Raw genomic sequence first — 22082 nt, 5'->3', positions numbered from 1 at the left:
GGTTTCAATGGGCTATAAATATACTTTACTGTCATCAGAGGGCCCACAGCACAGCACTCTAATCCCACATCCACTCCTTCTTCCACACACACACACATATATTTATATATATATACAGTTTGTGCATTAAGAGAGAAAAACATTCAGAAATACATTCCTAAAATACATGAAAGCTTTAATTTCACACATGGTGACATCACAGTGAAATGTGTGACTCCATGTTGCAGTTAAGTGTGTGACCGAGTTCTCGTGTACCACAGCCCCGCTGAGTTCCTCTTGTGCCAGGTCCTCAGCTTTACTCATATTCTTGCAGATGTAAATTAGACGATTAGAAGGCTGCGGTGAAAGCAGCAGGGCTCTGGTAGTCATGAACATCAAGTGAGGAGCTGTGCTGATTTTGTGTCTCTGCAGAGAGAGATGTGTGAAGCACTAACTGAACCGAGGGTTCTTTGCTCAGAGACATTCATAAAAGCATCAGAGAAAGCATCCTTACTTACTCTGTGCTTCGCTCCCCCTCAGGACGGACAGTCCAGAACAATCCGCCAGTTCCAGTTCACTGACTGGCCCGAACAAGGAGTGCCAAAAACTGGAGAAGGCTTCATTGATTTCATTGGACAAGTGCACAAAACCAAGGAACAGTTTGGACAGGACGGACCAATCACTGTACACTGCAGGTGAGGAGGGGGATGTGGATCATATCAATCATATTGTTTATCACAAATCTGTACACATTAAGGAGGGGTGCTATATCTGAGATTTGAGCATGGCTGTGCAGCAGCAGAGTTCTCTATAAGTTTAATATAAATTGTGTTTAACAAGTAAGGGAATTAAGATTTGACGGAGATGTAAACCACATTTCAGATTTGCTCTCACCTTGATCCTTAACTTTTTTTAAGACCATATTTAGTTTATTAGGTACACCTGGCTGAAAGCAATGCAGACCAATGCCTTAGGTTGGTGATAAGTCCTACATTCATAAAGGTTATAACGTGAATTTGTTGTTCGAAATCTTTTTAATATACCCTTAACTGAATGTATTGTCTTAAAGGAGGTTACTTTGTGGTATTCTTAAACTGAAATGGCTGTTTGCCCCAGGAAAGCACTTATAATGGCAAAAGATACATACAAAGGTTGTATTATTCATGTCACATGCTCACAGTTCAAACTCTCCTCTCAGTACACAGCAGACAGGAGTTATAAAGGCTCTTTTGTGTGTCCTCAGTGCCGGTGTGGGCAGGACCGGAGTCTTCATCACGCTCAGCATCGTGCTGGAGAGGATGAGGTACGAAGGAGTGGTCGACCTCTTCCAGACGGTGAAGACGCTTCGCACCCAGCGGCCCGCCATGGTGCAGACCGAGGTAAGAACAGATCCGATTTAATATCCCACGGTGACAGGGTGGTATTCCAAAGTCAGCATTGAATATGTTTAAAGTGACAACCTGATGTTATCTAGTAAGTGTCCTTTCCTGCCTTACAAATGTTTCTTTAGTAGAGGTTTTAGAGGTGATTCAGAAACCCTCAGTGTCTAACCTTCCTCAAATTGAGAGTCAATAAATAATGTCTTTAATAAATAGGCAAATATTAAAGAAGACAGCAATGATGCCGACTTAAAGAAGTTATCATTTTGTGCCCTTATTGATATCACAGCCAACAAATCCACATTGGCCTGGAGGCCTCTGAAGAACTCCCCTGATTTCATAAACGTTTTGCGTTTATAGACAAAAAACATGACCTCAGATGTTGGTTACTGTGACTGTGTTTCTTAAATGCTGCCTGTAGTGCAAACACTCCAAAGAACTACAGCTATAGTCAACCAGATATAAATATATTTACATATTAGGCGCGTTCACACCAAGTACTTTTCCCACAAAGGTTCCTGAGAACTCTTTAGTTCTCATAAACTAAGTACAGATCGCGTTCACACCGGAAATTAGTTCCTGGGGGTGGATTAGGCAAATGAAGCCGCTGACGTCACTTCTTCTTCTTCTGCTTTGGGTTTACTGGCAGGCCGCAAACAACTTCACGGTGTATACTGCCGCCCAACATCCCCGGCCGGAAGTCCCCGGAGTTGGGGATTGGCTTCAGTAGAAGCTGCTGGGACTCCCAGCAGCTTCTACTGAAGCCTTCCGAGTAAACGGCCAGAACGCCGACACCTCCTCATCTCCACCGCTCCCATGTTTTATTTTGTGTTGTCATAAGTTAGTCTCTCTGTGTTTCTGCGCTATGCTAATGCTAATGCTAATAATGCAATGCGAGGATAATAAAATGGCGGCTTCACAAACGTTTTAGGGAGTTTGACGGGGCGTGGTTTGCATTCCGCCCAGCCAATCAGAGACAGGAACCTTTTTCTCTCACGAAAGTCCCTGCTCTCTAGCAGGGACTGAAAAGGCTGTTAAAAAAGGTTCTCTAGAACTAATTTAGTTCCTGGGACCTTTTGGTGTGAACGCAACTAAATCGTAGTTCTCAGGAACCTTTGTGCGAAAAGTACTTGGTGTGAACGCGCCTATTGTTGGTTCATTTTTATTCTAGAAAACAGAATTACATAGGGAAAATGCAATGATCAGTTCCCATACGTATTGGTAAGAGCAGAGAACATGACCAGATTCTTCTTGTACATTTCTCTCTGTAAAAATGTTTATTAGACGGATGAAAAAAAAACTTCCATCAAAAGACTTTTAACAGAAAAAACTTAAAAACCCCAAAAGAGCAACAGACCATCTCTCTTCTAGGACGGAGAGAAAATCAGTAGATGTCGTGTGTATGCAGCTGGATAGTGACAGGTTTGATATGTGATATTCCAGACATGCTTGCAACCTTTTTAACAAGTCTTCTTCTTCTTCCTCCTCTTCCTCTCCCCAGGACCAGTACCAGCTGTGCTACAGGGCAGCGTTGGAGTACCTGGGCAGCTTTGACCACTATGCAACATAACCACTCCCAGCGAGCAGCCTCCCTGGTCAGACCTCTCAGGAGTGTGCCAAGTGTCCCATCTCAGCCACCATACACCCACCTGACCCCCCTAAGCCCCGCCCCCTCACCGCTACCGCAGGGGAGGAGAAAGGGAAGCGCTTGCAAACCCGGCGACAGGTTTATCCAATCACAGAAATCCATGCCGACTTTACCAACCACATGAGATTTTTGCTTTAAAAATAATAACAGAAACATTATAATGACTATGACAAACGTGACAACTCGTGTACAGAAGCGACAGCTCTGCTCTGTCCAAGCCAAACCTCCCTGATTGTCAAAGGCTACTGGTAGCACTAAGAGAGCCCTCTCTCTGTTCTTTTTATGTTCATTTTAATGTCGATATTGTGATTCATTTTGTCAAATGTTATTGTTTAGTATATTTGTTGTTTTTAATAATCATTTTAACATCAGACATTATTTCTGTCTTAAACGGCCCAGCCTGGGGCAAGCATTATTATCATAATCGGTACTTTTTGGGGTTTTTACTGTTATTTTAGGGTACTTTAGCACAAGGGACATGTATTTTTAACACGTTCCTAGATACTAATACAGGAGGACCCCTGTTCTCTGAGCTGCTGTCAGATTTCTTTTATCACATGACTTTATTGTTTTATCCATTATATGTGTCATAACCGTTATGTTTGGTCTTACTCAGTTCAATAACTCCAAAAAAAAAATTGCCTTGTCACTTGCCATTTTGGATAAAAAAAGTCAACTTTAAGAAAACTGATTGAAGAGCACACACTCGCTAAAGTTTGGCCTCTAAACATGGTAGCTACTTAAAAAGCAAGCAATGAATTAGCTAACGAGACACTAAATCAGAGGTGTACAGAAATGGAAAGCACATTATTTCTACGTGTTTTTTTGTTTGTTATGTTTCATCAGAAGCCTATGGCATTGAGGCCTTCATGCTCCACAGCGGAGAATTACCTGAGGAAAACAGACTTTTGTACCCAACGGGTAGTTGACCGAAAAATAAACTCCCTGATCTCTGAATAAAGTTGCTCTTCGAGTCCCTCCCGTCTCCTCGCTGCCCGTTGGTCAGTTTTCTGGAGGCGAGCGGCTGAGAGGAACGAGAGCGGCTCACATGGAGGAGCATCAAGCTGTACAGAATCAACCATTCCTACAGGAGGGGAAAGAGACTCGGCCCTTTGGACTGAAACCTGATATTATTTTATACAGAAATAGAACTATAAATATATATATAATTATGATTGATTATATATATGTACAATTACACATAGATATATACACAGCTTCAAAGGTATATTGTTAAAAAGGATAAATTCTGCTGATCTACCAACCCTAGAGACAGAGCAGAGAGCCTGCTGTCCTAGAGTGTATTAATGGAAACACCGTTGTATCTACTGTACTACCATAGTAACTTTGACAGCTGGTTGTCCGTCTGAATGAGGAAAAACAGCACAACCCCCCACCCCCACCCATCAAGATGGACCACTCCTCACCCAATCGCACCACTCAAGCACACATCTTCTCCCACACGAGCCGCAGGAGGGAGCGTCTGAAGAGGCCTAAACGTTGTGGTGGCGGTGGGGGAGCGGCGGTGGGAGGGGGGACTTGAAAACGCTGGCGCAAAAACTGAAATGTTCATTTTTACCTTGTGAATGCTTAGTGCTGTAGGGGTTCAATCTGTTGTACACACAGTCTGTTTTCTATTTGTTGATAAAGAACTGGAATTTAAAAAGAAACTGTTGATGAAAATGAAAAAACATTGATGTTAATAAAGTTAAATAATTGGGTTTTTGTACAAATCTTGGCTTGTGACGCCTCGTTTCTTGACCCTGTTTTGACCTAATTGTGAAAGTCTTAAAGGGGCTCTCTTGTGCTCAATGTAAGGCTCATAGTTGTATTGTGTGTCTCTCCTGTGACATGTCTCCATGCTTCGATGTTCAAAAAGCTCTTTATTTATCTCATACTGTCTGTGCTGCAGCACCTCTTTCACCCTCTGTCTGAAACCAGAGCCCAGTCTGCTCTGATTGGTTAGCTGGTCAGCTCTGTGGTGATTGGTCAACCGCTTAGAAATGTCCCGCCCCTTAGCCTATCACATACAATGTGTTGGAGAGCTATCCAATAGCAGTGTGAATGCTACATAGTGATGTTACCATGTTTTGAAAGTAAAAAAGGAGTCAAATGGAGGTGTTCCAGGCAGTGGGGAGGGAACACAGGGATTTAAGTCTATGAAAACCATTTCAATGCAACGATATAACACACTACAGGAAAGGGAAAATCCCCGAAACCATAATTGGGCCTCTTTTAACTGATAAATCCTTCACTGTCTTCTGTTTCAAGGCATTAATTATTTCATGAATGCAACATTACATGCAGATACGTGTGTTTGTATTTGTTTGCAGGGGTGTATCTAGGAGTTGTCCTTTTTCTAAAGGCCCCCAGCAACCAACTGTCACGGAGAATGAAGTCATCATCGCTTATTGTTAGGTAATTTAAGGTTTAATATGTTTTGTATTTGTGCTCTTCAAATTTGTTTGAAAGAGGCGGGTCTCTGTTGGAGAATGATGATGTCACAGTGTTCTGTGGTCCAATCAGAAGATAACATTAAGAAAATCAGAATGTATTGATTTAAGGTCATTTGCTTATTATGTTGCCATGGAGACACCTGCACACTCCTGATGGACGATGTGACTGAGACTGTACAAAATCATTATTTACTAAATAGTCCACCATATATATGTGTCTCAATTCTTACTGTAAGATGTATCCACTATATACACAGCGCCCTGAAAGAAAAAAGCAATGGGCAGTAATATCCGCTGCTAAAAGAAATCTACATTGCAATCTCATTTCCTAGATTCAATAAGTGATTGAGGAAATGAGGGGGATTAAAACGTGTATTCTATCAGTTGATGCTCACTAAAGAGTTAAATACTGTATTAGTGTTTGATATATTATATAATTTAGTGAGTAGGTGAGGAGAGTTTTTAAGGACCCTTTAGAGATGCAACTGTCAATCAAATCCCACACCCACACAATCCTGAAGATGCAGATTTGTTAAATTCTCCTCAAATACGATTGAAAGATGATTTTCACTCATGTCACTGTCTAGAGAACCATGTCCATGTGTGCCTACAGTCTGTTAAATCAGTGCCATTATGAGCGGGAAATAAAAGCGGACAGCTTTGGGTCGTATATTTATCCTGTGTGTGATGATCGTAACATATGGAAAGCATGCTAATTAAAACATGGCAGCTAAGGTAACAGATGGATTTGTTGTTTCATCAACACGCTGTAGAGGATAAATGATTTCAAGACAAAAGCAAACAGGATATAAAGCTGGATTTAAGGGATAATTACTGTGGTTCTTTTGTTCTTTACTGCTGCTTTAGACTGTGTGTGGGAATCCAGAAATAATATCATCTTTCATTTGTATTTTATTGTGCTCTTAGCTCTGAATAGTGTTGCAGGAATGCACGCCTTAACGATGTGTTGTGATATTAACACTGATACATTGCTGGAGTAGACTTTCACTTAACTTATTATGTTAGCGAACAATATGTTGACAGTTTCTCTTTGTTTCAGCATTTATTGAACTTTTGTTTGACTGCTAGTTGTTGATAGTCGAGGTGATATTGTGGAATGTGGAATTTAGCATTTTACAAAATGTTGTTTTGGATCCCAAATGACCAACTGACAACTGTGTCCAGGTGCATTTTTTCATTACTCAGGAGCATTGACTGTACCTAGCTGCTTTTCCCTAATACCCATCTTTACTTTACCAATAAACCGCACAGCTCAGCGACCTGTTATCACTGTCCTCTGGAGATACAATGAGTAATCCGATTGGGTAAGCAAATTAGAAAACATATGGTTGACTAATCTACATTGCAGTATATCAAGATGCTGATTCTTGTTTTTTTGTAGAGATGATGCCCAATCTGCCCGGGATGAAGAAGACTGTGAAGGTGAGTTGCTCTGCTTGAAGATTAAGGCCCAGTTGGAGGATTTGTTCACGGACAGCCACCTGGCCGAGGACGGCTTCCTGCTGAAACATGTGCAGAAGAACAAGCAGGGCTTCGTCAGCCTCAAGCTCCTCACTTGTCTGAAAAAGGTACAATCATGTTAGCTAATTGCAAGGTTTCAGTTGCTTTCTGCTATGTTTACAGTCCAGTAAAAAAGCAAACAAAGCTGAGGTTGCTGTTGTTTGTTGTAGATAAAGGTCCTGACCACAAACTGGTACATGACTCTGGCAGGAGCAGAGTACTCCGAGCTCCTGGAGGTGAACGATGAAGGCACCAAAGTGAGGCGGATGGAACCGCTCCCCAAGAGGCTGCTGTGTTCCCCCACCAGCAAGCTGCTCCTCGCCTGGAACTCTTCTGTGGAGAATTCAACCGGAGACAATGGATCATCCCGAGGCCTGGAGCAGGCTTTCCTCTCAAAGAGCATCCTCCAGAAGTTCAGCATCCATGGCGGGATTATTTCATCCTGGATCCTGCATGCTGGCGAGGAGCTTCCCAAGGAGCTGCAGTGCTACGCCAAGCGCCACAAAGAGCTCGGCCAACAACTGTGTGTAGTGGTGAAGTTTAATCATTTGGAGGAAGTTCGTAAGACCTACAGCGCCCTGAAAGCAGAGGAGGAGAAGTCTGGCGGTGAAGGCATACACGTGGTGCCTTTGGGATTCCAGTCGATGCACTACATCAACAGGGGGGAATCATCAGAGGGAACCAACGAGGTCAGACCTGAGGACACACCTTCCCAGGAACATCCTCATCAAACCCCAGAGCATTCAGTCAAGGAGGACAAAACATCTCAGTCCCAGAAGTCTGTGGAAAACTCTGTGCAAAGAACCTTGGAGCAGATCTCCAGCAGCTGGAACAGCAAGTCCCTCTCCGGTCTGAATCCGAGGCACAGCAAGAGGAACTGGTGCTCTGGAGACAGTGACGCAGAGAGCTCTCAGAGCCCCTGGGTGCTGAGGCGCAAATTTGCAGCCAGTGTATTAAACCCCAAGGTGGCGCTGCACATGAACGTGCACTGCCTGATGCAGACGGTGGTCCGTCAGCCCCTCGGCCCCGACAGCACCAAGGGCTTTCAGAGCAGAAGGAGGCCGCTGCTTCAGGGGGAGCGCACACTCTCTCTGGGAAGCAGAAAGACCGCCTGTGCAGATTAACAGTTGCAGAACAATGCAGCGTCAACACGCTACTACATTTTATATGCTGATGAAAGAAATAAATATTTTTTGTATTAAACTGAAAAGGCTATTTCCTTTTTGGTGTCTCTCCTGGTGAGGGACTGTTTATTCTGTGTTGCATGTAGTTGTAATCCACTGACAGATGAGGGCAGCATTAAGCTGTGTTCACAGCTGTGTTATTTGAGACACTCAGTCTGTCCTTGTCATGTAGGAAGTAAATGCACTGCAAGGACTGTAAATAGACTACAACACATTTTAGCTGAAGGTACAAATTGTTGCACAAACTGAGGTGTTTAAGCGCTGAGGAAAAGTGTCTGAGAGTTCAATCACACTGATTTCTTTAATCACCTCTGGCGTCTGCACTGCTGGGGCCTCAGCTGGTCACATCTGCAAATTGCAATGTATATGTATTCTTGGGTCAGGCTGGATTTACCTTGTTACCACTTTCTCACAGAGAAAAAAGACTTCATTGTCCCAAATGCCTGTTTAGATTATGGTTCTCTAAAAAGTAGTTTTCCTTTCTGTGAGATGACATTTGGCTAACGGCTACTTGTCCAATCCTCAAACCACATCTTGCGCAAGACGAGCGGAGTAGCAACATTTGAGCCTTATTTCCAGCCTTTCTAATGACACCTCGACTGGAATGGTGTGTTTATAGTGTTACTGATTGAGGGCTTCCTTAAAATCTTGCCCAAACCTAAACAAAATGTGTTTCTTCACTCATCCACACCCAGTGGAAAAGACTCAATCCGATGTGTATGGTATTCTATCACGTTCAAATTGGAAACATACTCTGCTGTATTTCTTCTTTTTGTTTATACTGAACGTCAGACTGTCTTCATGACTAATGTAATCTAAGCTGTTGAGTGAGACGTTGCATTGTATACACATCAAGTGTAGCCCTCCTATTGTCTCTGACTCTATTTAGCAATTAACAGCTGTTGAACTTTTATTGTAGCGAAGGCTGTTCTAAGAAAACTTTACACATCTGTGAACAATATGTATAGAGAAGAAATGTTCCTGCCCCATGTCAGGAAATGTTTCTGTGCCGATAGTTCCTGTTCAAGACTACGAAAACACGATATCCCCAGCTAACAGCGAGTCATTATGCTTTCATGTGGGCTCCTACCGCCAATAATGATGAATGTTAAACAAATTCAACGTCATAATTCTCATGTTTTTCGGGGAGAAGGTCGTCATAATTTTGCACCTGCTGACTAAAATACTTTTGCGGTGAAGAAGAGCACAAATATTATTTTGATTTGTTGGCCGCTGAAAGGGCTAAGTGGAAAGTTTTGGTTGGCTTCGCCTCAAACTTTAAATGAAATGTACACTTGAGATAACAATCCAATAAATGATCCATCAATACTCACAAGTTGGTATGAGACAAAGCTCGGATAAATAACTTTTGTTCTCAGTCCACACTGAGGGGTTTGAAGTCTGAGAAAGTTAGCTCTTGGCCACATCTCTTCCTCTTCAGAGGATCTTAGCATAGCGTGATTTGTGTATAATTTGGCCCGAGGATATCAGAATGACTCATAGTGTGAGGATGAGATGTTTGTGAGCAAATAATACGTTTCCTGTTGTGACTCTAGCGGAAATAGCTGCTGTATTTCAATATCTTTTGCTGTGGACCCATTTGTGAAACCATCCGTTCTGGTTAGATCAACATTGTACCTGTACAGTTATTGATTGCTTTATTGTACCAGACAGCATATTTAAAACTCTAGGTCGCCTCCCTACCTCATGAAGGACTCCACTTGTCTCAAAAATGCTTGGCTTTTGTTTACATACGACTGACCCCACACACCTGACGCATTTCCCCCCTGGATGGGGAGTTTATTTAGATTGCAGTCTGGAGTGCCTGATACCTTCAAAAGCACAACCATCTGCTCCTCATTTGCCGCTCAGGGCTCAAAGGCTAAAAAACGGTTTCGTATTGGAGGCGACGTGAACCTGAGATTTTCAACAACAACACCCTGGGTTTTATCTCAAGCCAACCGTAGATTGAATCCTCATGAAATACCTCCACTGTGATAATTCCATTTAACTGGGGTTAATGTTGTCTTAGCAGCATTTAAACCAATTGTGCACTTTCTTAATTCCCCCTAAAAGATTGGAAAACACTTGCTTCTGCAGACCCTTCTGATCTCAATCGAGGCGACTGGCAATCTCCCACTTAAGATGGCAGACTCTTTTGCGGCAGAAGGTAAATGTAAGCCCTTGCTCAGGCCAAAGCATCCTTTAGTGCTCCTGGAGCTAGAGCCAGGGAGATTATCATGTCAGGAGTAATCCGACTCGGCCCACAAGCACAACTCTGGAGGAGGAGGAGGAGCAACAGTTGAGGGGGGGAGGCAGGAGGCAGAGGCATCAGAGAAGCTCTCTGCTCCACTTACGGTAACCACGCTCTCCCTCCTCAACCTAACCCATCTTCTCCACCCGCAGAGTTTCCCTCCCTGGAGCCGAAGAGAAGACCTGCTGCAGGCATAGGGGTAAGGACATGTGCATTGTCTTTCTGATTGCTGTTGTTTGGGGATCAAATGATCAGGGTTGTTGAAATAGGAGTTTCACAACAGATGGGAAAGAAGTTAAGGCATCTGTAAAATCTCTTCATGACATGACACTGTGTTGCTCTGTGTTTCTTCAGGTTCAGGGTTGTGCAGAAAGGAGGATCAGATGATCTTTGTGAAGAGACATGGTAACAGAAGTTCTCTGAAGTGAACCAGATGGCAAGTCGGGGACTCCTCTGAAGACCCAACTCTCCTTTTCTGTGAATGAAACATCCTGAGTGCCATGAGGCGCATGATTACATTCAGAGGAATGTCGAGCTTGATCTTAAAGATTTCGAATGAAATGCAGATATGATAAAAGAATAACACAATCTGGACCTGAATCAAGCCCGGACAGCTCCCAGCAGGCACATGGAGCTGTGATGATTTACTGGGGAACGAGCAGGAGTGCAGCTCCTCGCCTGTGATGATGATGGATTTACCCAGCCAACACTTGCCTGTGGAGGTCAGCTGAAGACGACGCCACGCAGCTAAATCTGGATTAGCCGGCCGAACGGTAAGGACACCACATCTTCTTTTGTTGGTTTAAGCCGGCAGATTACGGGGAAGGCGTTAGAAGCCGCTGACAGAGATGCCTCACCAGGCGCTGGAGTGGCAGAAAACACACGTTGGATTATCTGTATCAACAAGCGGGCCTTCACTGGAAACGCTTGTCAATAGAGCGGAGCTGCCTGTCACGAAATGTTTGCAGAGCATTAAGCATTGATTACAAAGGGGCATGTTGGAAAAGTCAAATAAATAATTCTCCTCACTTTCTGCAGAATTTGAACAACCTCTCACCACACAGACAAGTTTGTTTTTGTCAGGGAGAAATATTACATTTTTCTGTTACTCATCAGCGTGGCGGTTCACCTCATTATCACGCATAATTGCTTCTTTATGACTCTCCGACTTTCCCTTCTCAAAAAGAGCAGCCCTACTTTGAAAGCTTATGAAATAGTGATTTCGGATAATTATTATTTTCTGCCTTCATTTTGGAGATTGGAATTTTTGGCATAGCTGTGCCTTTACCTGTTTAAATAATTAAGCGGAGCAGGGTCAAATTGCTGTACCTGTCATCTAAAAAGATAATGAAGGTACTCTGAGAGAGGCTAACTTGATCATACTCACTTTGGGCATTTTACTGAAGTGATGATCCCCTTCTCATTAAGCCCATATCATACTTAGAGATTATACTGTATCCAGCGGAGCCCCAAGAGGCCGGATAGAGGTTAAGCCTGAAGTCAATTGAGCCTTTGGACTGTCATAACCTGCCGGAGCTGGTCATAACTGGAAGAAACTGAAGCGAAAGCTAAACTCCTGCACCACTCCTCTGCATTTCTCTTTCATATCCTTGCCAAAATGTATATTGTGCATCCAAATAATTAGTATGATAGCTCTGTGGAGCGAGCACAAGCTTATAAACACGTAAAATGTCCTCATATTTCAGATGTTTGTACTTGCTTGTGCTTGCTCGCGTTGGTCATATTTTAAAGTAGCATTCAGTGTGTGCCAGAGTGCAGTCAGCCTTTTGTAACTGCAACATCAACATGTTTAACGTGGATTTAGAGGCGATGTTGGTGTGTTAAAAGGGATCTGGCATAGACAGATTAGCAACCAGAATATAGCAGCTTATGGACTCTTCTTTAGAAAGTAGCCCAGAACAATCATCAATCTTACTACCAGCTCACTGCAAGATGATGAGGCAAGGTGAGGTTTTCCTGCCCAGCCTCATGTCACCTCTTTGTCTGTTGGAAAGCTATTTAAATACAGGTCTATACCTTGACTCATCCCTTCCAGGAATAGGCTAGACAAATCGGGACTGAGGTCAAATGTGCACCTATAAGTGTTCCTTCTCCCGCGCCTCATTAACGACGCCCTCACAGCTTTGAGTTGTGAGATTTCGTGCTAGGCTGTTAGATTACCGGATTAATCCATATAAACCTTTGTGATGTTAACAATACAATATTTGAAACAGCTCACCTCCACCAGTAGACCAAAAGGATGTAGGAAACCGGTTTAGTATTTTACAGAATGCGTGTCAAAATTATCACATTTTTGTCTTGAATCCCACACACATGGTTTCCCCTTCTTTCTCCTCGATAACGAACGGCAGCTTTCGCACTAACAGGGGACAGCCTTGTTTTAATTATCCTTTTGGTTACTGAGTGACAGAACGCAAGCCAACCATAGCAGTTGCCCAGCAAAATTACAGCGCAGTCAAACCTAAGCCTTTTTCAGTTGCATTAGAACCGAGGCTGGATTTAGCACAGCCAATCCTGGCTCAGAACATCCACTTCATTTTACAGCCTTTTGGCCCTCTGTGGTGCCAACACGACGGATCCAACTAACGAACCCCTTACTTTTCTCCTCATTATTCTGATTGAACGCAGGTTTTGGAAGTAGAAGAAGAAGCAGTGCCTGCTGGTGCTTTTTCAGTAGGCAGTGCATGCTGGCATAACCCCTGACATCGAGGTGTCTGGTGGATTAAAACAGACACACACACACACACTTACAGTAAGGCCAATGCTCCGCCACCAGCACTGCAGCCAGGTGTTAACCCACGTGACTGCAGATAAAGCCGGCAGGCATTAGTGCTAATCCCGCCCTGATCTTTGGAATATGTCCCTATTACCTCCTCAAGCACTCTCTAGCTGTCCCCAGGCCTCCTGATGCTCACTTAAGAGGGACAATACAAGACAAGGCCTCTCTAGGACTCTCTAAAGCACGTTGTTTCCTTGGAACAACACAGTAGGTGCCTTCCTGCTATTTGCTATGCTCCTCTGTTATCTTTTTAGTAGAGGTATTTTCGGGGTGTGTTCAAAGACAGCCGGTCACATGGGTGGAACTGAGCTGACACACAGCGTGGTAACAATGTTCTGGAGGCAGAGGCCTCGGGTTGAGAGTAGCCAAACACACCAGGGTTAGACCTGTGGACATTTGTAGATATGAAAAAGCGGCAATGTTATGTAAACTGGATTATCTAGTCTTATGTGATGGTGCTGCTGGGAGTCTGAGTGCGCCCTGAAAGTGAAGTGGGTGTCTGGACGACAATGGAAGGTTAGACTTTGTCTCGTTTCCTACACAAGCCTGTGTCATATGATTTGGGAAAAGTGAAACCACGCAAGTGCTGCCTGTGTGTGTTTATGGTATGTGTGAGTCACAGCCATAGACTTTGGTCACAGCGAGGGAGAGTGAGTGAGTGAGACAGAACAGGCTGTATTTAGGGAATGTATAGGAGCAAATTCTGGTGGTCAGACATAAAAGTTGGTATCCGCTTTTCTCTTGGTACAAAGACACTCTTCATTCATTTCTCTTCTGTGATCTTCTCTGGCTGTCACACTGCTCGAGATCCAAGCTATCTGAAAAGAAGGCACCCCCTGTCTGCCCGCCTCATTCATAAGTGTTAACCACAGACGCCCCTTATCTCCATTTTGACAGATCTCTAGTTCATCCTCCATCGGCTGTGGCATTCTGTTGAGTGTCTCTAGTATGGGAGAGAGGGGAGGAAACAAGTGCCATGCTGCTGTAATTACATTACCGCCAGCTTAGCAGCGCCATCGCCACTGACCCAATTATTCCTGGAAAACATCAATTTCATTGTGTCATTTGAAATAATGAGATCTTTGAGTCACAACAAGAGCTCAGTTGAGGGTTGAGGATGGGACTCCAAATGACAAATGCATGTGTCGGAGAATACATAATGTCTCAGGAATGGCTTTGACCGACAGACAGATGAATTATTGGTGAGGCATTTCACTTTCACGGTTGCCTTAATGATCATCTGACACTGTTTTCACTCTGCTGGTAGCACTTCAAGTGACTCGTGTTTGACAGCAAACATCAGGTGCACATTGCATACATACCTTATTCACTTCTACACTCGCTAGAAAAACAAACTCCTAAAAATAACTATCATGCATACAAATGTATCTTGTTCTCCCTGTGAATAGATGATATTTGCGTTTGTTTTGGGCCTCACACATTGAACTGCCCTCGTCTTTGAACACAGGAGCATGCATGGGCATATCTATACGGATGCTTTGTGAGCATCAGACGTGTGTGTGTGTGTGTGTGTGTGTGTGTGTGTGTGTGTGTGTGTGTGTGTGTGTGTGTGTGTGTGTGTGTGTGTGTGTGTGTGTGTGTGTGTGTGTGTGTGTGTGTGGCCTAGCATTACTATACTTGTGGGGAACTAAATCTGTTTACACAGTCACATGTGGGGACTGGCTACCCTTATGGGGACATAATGGAGGTTATGGTGTTGGTGTAATGTGTTGGTTATGGTTAAGGTTAGGATACGTCTCCAGGAAATGCATGTAAGTCAATGTAATGTCCCCTGAAGTGATGTATACATGGTATGTGTGCGTGTGTGTGTGTGTGTGTGCGTGTGTGTGTGTGCGTGCGTGTGTGTGTGCGTGCGTGTGTGTGTGCGTGCGTGTGTGTGTGTGTGTGTGTGCTTGCGTGTGCGTGCGTGTGTGTGTGTGTGTGTGTTTGTGTGTGTGTGTGTGTGTGCGTGCGTGTGTGTGTGTGTGAGATGTTCTAGTTGTCTTTGCGACTCATCTGCACTTTTATGTCTCGGCTCGAGGATGTCTTTTCCTTCTGCTGGAGGGTCCTCTGGGGTTCCACTATATCCTCTGCACTGTTGCTCTTCTGTTTTCTGGAAAATAGCAGCATTTGTCCTCAGGAAGTGGGCTCCTCATTCATGTCTTTCCGTTGCTCTCCAAAGAAAACACTGGTGCCCCTTTCTCGCTATCAATATCTGTATATGTATTTCCATGACAGTGGGGGGCCAGTGATAGATATTAGATATCTGTACTGATTAATCATCCGTGAATCTGCTACGAAATGCTCCTTGGCACTTTTATTGGCGCCAATTGACTGCAGATGGGACTAATGGGTTTCTGAGTGCAGTAATTATGACAATCAAAGTGTCTTCAGGGACATGAGATAGGTGTTTGATGATCAGGCTTCCTCCTGTGTCAGCGAATGAGACGTCTCTTCTGTTCTTCACCAGCTAATTATTTTTATTAAGATGAGCCACAAAGCTAACACGCCAGAGACGTTAATACTCTCCGGCCGTGTGAAAGTGATAACTTCAAAGATGAGTAACTGTTGAAAACTGACCTATTAATAGCACAAGAAAACAATGACCTCATCCTTTTGCACCTTATCATAGCAAACTCATTTAGAATTGTAAATGTATCATATCAATGGAGCAGCATGGTTTCTGGTGTTGAACCAACAGAAGCTAAATGTCTGAGACTTTCCACAGAGGCTTCTATCCGTCCTGTCTGGTGATTAAACCCCACAGTGAGAGAGGAACATCATGCAGTCGGGCACCGAGCAGACTGTGTGTCATATGAGGCTGCTAGCTGAAATGTTTGACTTTCAAATGATTACCATCCCACCTCTTCATTGTGGCTGATTACCACGTCGAGCGCATATGGAATTATGAGTGATGAGTCAAGCTATGACTGATAGGACTGGTTGTACCTGTTTATACTCTGTGTATACCACTGCAACTCAGACTCTTTATATTTTCATTCTGCGGTGTCTAAAACAGTCAGACGCTGTGGAGAACTATTGCAATTTGCATATAGTCCTTCGTGGTTTCACTTACTTCACTGCATAAAGACAAAATGTTCCTTTATTTTTTGTAAACATTAATGTGATCTAGGGAAAACCCATATTTTTGTTTCTGCTAAACTACACAACGATATATGCCATTGTTTCCCATTGTAAACACTGCAGGAGCCTGTCTGTACATTACAGAATCCAATCTGGCAAAACACTTTGGGAGGCCGGTCTGGATTTGCTTTTAGACACTGCCAGTATGCCGTTTCCGGCTCTGGGGAAATGTATTGCTCACTGGTGACATGATATGAAAAATACAAAGCAGTGAGGTTGTAAAGCTTCACTCAAATACCTGCGGCGTGACATTAAGTAGAGAGGAAACATGAGGGACAACTCCTGCTAAGTGAGTTTTTGCGGCCGCTGCGATGCAGTGTCTGATAGGGAGCGGCGGTATAAGATAAAGGGATGTGCAAACACACATGTTGAGACCTCATCATACATAGCATTGTAAATAGGTGTGGTTCCTGTGAGGGGAGGAATGGATTCCCCTCCTTTAAGAGGATGGTTCGGGAACATTTACCTCTGCAAAACAAAAAGTGTTTTCCTCAGAAATGAAGAGAGGAAGCTTGTATTCTCATTCACATCAGGTATTTTGAAATAATACATACACTTCTTAGCGGTTTCAAAGAGCAAGGGGTTGCGAAACTAATCCAGCCTGCCTTCAGTTCAAATAAAAAAATTGCACTTATGTTTTTTCCTCTTCAGGCAGCCGCGATTAAACACACACTGCATTCTCATGTGTCAGCAGGAGATGTCAAGCTCCGGATCATGAACCCACTTAGAGTGAAAACAAGCTGACAGCAGAATCAGAAAAAGTAAACTGGCGGTAAAATAAAAGCTCTGCTGAGAGAAATGGATTTATCATGGAGGTCAGAGAAATGTGATTGCACAGAAGATAACCATTTGTTTCATTGTTCTCTTTGCTTTAATGTGACAAGTGAAGGAGAGTGAAGGAGTGACTGTGTGAACATGTTTGACGTTTGTCCTCTTTTTCCCTCTCTCAACAGAGTTTCAATGCTCCTTGACGTTCTAAGATGAAGTTATGGAAAGGTGCTACTTTTGCCTTCGTGCTCTGTGGCGCAGCCCTGTCCATCGTCTTCGTTAGAAACATGGCCACTATCGGACAGTTCAGACCTAAATCGAAATACCCGTACACGTCTCCATCCTCATCAAGACTGTCCTCATTCTCTCAATCAACTTTCAAGACCTCACCGCAATCACCCTCCTCCTCCTCCTCCTCCTCCTCCTCATCAGCAGAATCGGCAGTGAAGTCCCGGCAGATGGGTGGGCCTCAACGGAGACCCCGCTCCGCAGACGAGATGAACTCGGTCCTCTCAGAGTGTAAGATAAACTGTTATTGTCTTCCTTCCCTGTCTGTCTGAGATAAGGTGTTAAAGGGCAGTTTGGGTTCAGACAGGAGACATCTCACATTTTACTCTGGTGTTCACAGATCGTGTTTTTAATGTATCACAGCAGCACACAGTCAGTTAGCACCTCATAGTTCATATGGAAGGATGACACTTAACTTTCCCACAGACTCATTTCGTGGCATTCCTCAACTTGAATCAGCTTCAAGAGATGCAGATAACGATAAGACTCATTGGAAGCTGTCATGTTGTCGGATAAACGTGTTTTATTTTGTTTGCACATGAGTTTATCCTGCCTACTACTGCATGTTATCTTTGGGAACCATATCTGATTATTGTTACACAGAAATCAGATAATCCTTCCACCACCTGTGTAGTAACGTATGATTTACCTCCTCTCTGGTAGTTTCTGCGATGTTCCAGAGCTTCACGGAGGGCGAACTTCGGCATGTGGTCGGCGCCTTGCTGGACAGGAAGAGGAAGAAGAGCCGGCTCCTGGGAGAGAACCAGGCTCGAAGGACTAAAAGAGCGCGGAGGCCCAAGCCCTGCTCTTTGAGGGAGCTGGAGCTGACCGTAAGTGAACTGGGTCTCGGCTACGACAGCGACGAGACGTTGCTGCTGCGCTACTGCAGCGGGAAATGCCTGGAACACCGGCAGAACTACGACCTTACCATGGATCACATGGTGCGGACAGGCTTCAAAAAGAAGGGCCGCAAGGACAAGGTCAGCAACGGGCCCTGCTGCCGGCCCATCGCTTATGAAAAACAGTTTTCCTTCCAGGACAACAGGCACCTCCATCACACAGTACGAAATATGTCGGCGAAGAACTGTGGGTGTGTATGACCCCGAGAAATGGACCTCTTCATGCTGCTCTCAGACACTGTTGGGAGAGTTGGACATGAATGCTGTTTAAAGACAAACTATGGAATAAAATCTCAAGGAAAAGAGGAAAGGAAGGGAATGTGTTCATGGCTGTTCCATGGCGGCCTTTTTCTAACAGGGAGACTGTTGACGTCTGTCAAAACAAGTTGGATCCAAATCACGTGGACAGCAAGTGCTGTGATTTTGTGGATTCCATGTAAAGAGACAGAAAATGACTGTTCATACCAAAAAACGTTTTTATTATATTTTCTATCTGTCTAGTAACACTGTAAACTGTGGTACAACAGCGATGTAGCAATGTTGTATGTTTGTGATCTTGCATTTGACTAGTTGGCTAGCACATGCGATAGATGAGCTGTGGGTCATGGAGGACTAGAACTGCAGCTCCTACACGCCATATTAATGGGCATTCAGTTTAGTAAGACCAAATGCAGACACTAAACCACCTTTAAGGCAAAAAAAAAAAGCTCAATAATTTACTTCAAATCCATAAATAAAAGTTTGGACCATTGACCTCAAGTGTTGTTTAGTGATCAGCTGTCTACAGGAAGCATATCTACCTAAAGGAGTGTGGACTTGTTATCAGCGATCATGACTTTGTGCCCTGTTTCCCTGCTTTCAAGCAATCATCTTACTGATTGCAGTGTTATTATACAAGGAAAAGAAAAAGCATTATTGATAAGGAATTTGACGAGTGAAGAAAATCATTTTCCATAGCTCCAGGTTTGCCCGCACATGTAATGATTGTGTTTGTTGATGTTGTTTAGATTATCAATGAGCGCCTGTTTTAAAACACACTCACTTTAGTGAAAATAGATCCCATCTGCTCTCCATCGAAAATCTCATCACACTCATGTTTGAGTCCTTTTTTATACTTTTCCCAAATAGCCCATTATTGTAATTACCCATAATTCTCTGGAATTATTTTCCTCAAAGAATTGCCAAAACACACCAAGTAAATTCAACACGCAAGATGTTTTCTCAAACTTAGATGTGCTAACATCTCATGTCTCCAGTTCCAGGTGATATAATCTTTTTAATATCGTCTCTGGGTGTAATTTATGAACGTTTACACTTTCAGCTGAACTGAGGCACAGGTGTGAAACAAGAACAATGGTTTTAGTGATCATAAGTGGCAGGTTTTTCTTCTGGCTGACAGAAAAACTATGACGTAGAATCAGGATCTGCAAATGTGTTTGCGCCCATCCAATAAACCCTGTAACTTCCTGTGAAGCGCACAGTACAGCCTTCTATTGGCCCAATCAAATGCCTCCTTGTTGTAACGCCTGGTAGAACTTTAGGGTAAAATAAGCTATTGTAATGACTTATGAAGCATCTTTTTCACACTTTATTTGGTTTTGAACCCATTGCAACTGTTTGCCTGAAGTACGATAAATTATGTTTTTGTTTTGTTTTTCCTGAGGAGCGGCAGAGTGGGGCGCGGATGCGGTGCATCTTATATTGTAGTTTATATTGTATTTATTTGGGAAGTAAATTATGGTTTTGCATATTTATTTAGATTACCACACAGAAACGGGACAGCTTATGATCATTAAGCAACTGTGCCAAAAAATGTTTTATCTAACATTCTATATTGACTGCTGAATAAACATAATTTCAGAGGTATGGATGTTCATCATTTATACCAAACTATCAACCTTTGGGTGCAACAAATATTCTGTACTCAGATTGTATTTAAAATGAATAAATACATAAATAAAATAATACAATTATTATTATGCGGGATGCTGTTTATAATGTAATAAACTATTATGCAATGGGGATTCATGTGGGGAAAGATCTGAGTACACTAAATAAACCATATGGCAGGAAAAAACCACAACACCTTTGACATTATAATGTGTGAAGGTTTCTTGATGATTGCTGCTTCACTCAGTGAGCTTATCTCCTGGAAATCATCTATTATACAGCAGCTCAGCCGCCCGTGCTGAACAGCAGTGATGACATAAGCTTAAACAACAGAGCTGTGACCAGACAGCTTGATCCCTCCAGCAGGCGGGAGAAATCATCAGGGACACGACTGTGACAGCTACTCATTTCAAATGTGTATTAATCCGCAGCTGAACATAATCCCCAACAAGTGCACTATTTACTGCTGTATGAGAAATGTGCTAAAAACTAGCTGTTGTGGGAAATTACTCAAACTATAATTGTGACCCAATTTATTAAAAGTTTTGGATTTGGAACTAATTACCACAGACAGGGGCTTCAGAAAGTGATGAGGGACAGTGATTGGTTTGGTAATCATTGAGAATAAGAGAATATCAAATAATGCCAACTTTATCCCATCAGTGAAATTACCTTATTCTCAGTACACAGTGTGTGTTTTGGGGATATTTAGAAGATGTCCTTCAGGAAGTGTGTTCAAAAGTTCATCCCCCAAAACATTGTACAAAAAAAAAAGTAAACTTTTCCATTGTGAATGTCAACACACTTGTTTTTAGCTCCACCACATAGCAATTTTGAGTCAAACTGAAAGGTTTACATTAGGATTTTATGAGAGAACTTTGTGAACTCTTACAGGAACAATACACTTTCTACAGTGTTTTTTTACTAACACCACTGCACCTAGCCATGCAGAAGGTCACATGGACTAAAAAAAAATATAAGTCGATTTAATTGAGTTTGTGCATTACAGCCATGAATTTTTCTTATAACCACAGCTGCCTTGATCTCATTTGAAACTGTCTTAATTATTGCCTTCATTTCTGTTCATTTGTTTTCAATTGCACAGGAAGGAGATGTGCTTGTTTTGATCTCCTCCTACACAGCTTAGCCACCAAGGAAACAGTCGTCAATGAGCAAGTCAATCTTACATTTAAATGTATGGAATCATACTTTGATTGGACAGGGAAATTATAAATCAAGTCTGTCAAGATTCATTATTCTATGCTGACATACAAAACAGATGTATTGTATCGTAATTTGTTCCCTATTGGTTCGTAAACCGGGAGCTAACGCTGACACAATTTAATACCTCTTGCTTTAAGGCCATGACTTGTTTTCTTTTCCAAAGGAACATCCCGAAGACATGTCATAGCAGGTAAGCGCAGGTGTAATAAATGTCAATAATTGTAGCTTCATTCCTTTCACATTTGTCTGATCTTTGGCCAAGGTATCTCACATGTCTTTCTGGAATACCTAAATGGAGCTTGGCCATAATATAAGTATTTACATCTGGGACAACTCTTTCAATACGTTTTATAATATACAACAGTGTTTAAATATTTGAGCAAGATTTAGTACAAATTGAAGTCAAAACATTAAACACACCAAATGAGTCAGAGGGTTCCCCCGTCATGGCAGCGATAGTTCATATATATATACACGGAATATACAGTATTGTTTGGAAAATAATCTTTCATGTGGGGGTAATTCTAGAACAATATTTATCTGGGGTATATGCCAGGCCTTCAGATGCCAGCTCTCACTTTGATTCAATATGATATATATATATATACTGAAGGTCTAGTGAAGTAACAGTGTATGTTGGAGGAGAGG

The 22082-nt window shown here is 42.8% G+C and overlaps 3 protein-coding genes across 27 annotated transcripts in view; all 3 read left to right on the top strand.

Annotated features, from left to right (window-relative positions):
- Window positions 1-4740, top strand: part of LOC307020878 (receptor-type tyrosine-protein phosphatase F) — a 169299-nt gene extending 164559 nt beyond the window's left edge. For all 25 annotated transcript variants that reach the window (XM_079652549.1, XM_079652544.1, XM_079652555.1 and 22 more), the window contains 3 exons: window positions 520-674; window positions 1223-1358; window positions 2860-4740. In XM_079652549.1, coding sequence (XP_079508675.1) covers window positions 520-674; window positions 1223-1358; window positions 2860-2928 — 360 coding nt within the window. In that variant the 3' untranslated portion in view covers window positions 2929-4740. The remainder of the gene's footprint in view (window positions 1-519; window positions 675-1222; window positions 1359-2859) is intronic.
- Window positions 4741-4864: 124 nt separating this feature from the next.
- On the top strand, window positions 4865-8107 carry LOC307019947 (la-related protein 6-like; the record flags this gene model as incomplete). Its single annotated transcript, XM_079651043.1, has 4 exons — window positions 4865-5424; window positions 6735-6787; window positions 6865-7051; window positions 7154-8107. Exons 2-4 carry the CDS (start codon window positions 6771-6773, stop codon window positions 8105-8107), a joined length of 1158 nt encoding a protein of 385 aa, XP_079507169.1. The 5' UTR covers window positions 4865-5424; window positions 6735-6770.
- A 2825-nt stretch (window positions 8108-10932) lies between these two features.
- On the top strand, window positions 10933-20210 carry LOC307019610 (neurturin). The gene is made up of 3 exons (XM_079650611.1): window positions 10933-11194; window positions 17319-17652; window positions 18085-20210. The coding sequence occupies exons 2-3, from the start codon at window positions 17346-17348 to the stop codon at window positions 18519-18521; spliced, it is 744 nt and encodes a 247-aa protein (XP_079506737.1). The 5' UTR covers window positions 10933-11194; window positions 17319-17345; the 3' UTR covers window positions 18522-20210.
- The last annotated feature ends 1872 nt before the right edge of the window (window positions 20211-22082 follow it).

Source organism: Notothenia rossii (assembly GCF_949606895.1).
Source record: "Notothenia rossii genome assembly, chromosome: 9".
In the NCBI taxonomy this organism is placed as follows: Eukaryota; Metazoa; Chordata; class Actinopteri; order Perciformes; family Nototheniidae; genus Notothenia; species Notothenia rossii.
Note: the sequence above shows the minus strand (reverse complement) of the source record. Positions and strands in the feature narration are given on the sequence as shown.

What these genes read in the sequence shown, in the direction of transcription:
- LOC307019610 (XM_079650611.1), top strand. Translation starts at nt 17,346, where the DNA reads ATGAAGTTATGGAAAGGTGCTACTTTTGCCTTCGTGCTCTGTGGCGCA. An exon ending in GAACTCGGTCCTCTCAGAGT is followed by an intron (nt 17,653 to 18,084) that starts GTAAGATAAACT and finishes CCTCTCTGGTAG; the next exon opens with TTTCTGCGATGTTCCAGAGC.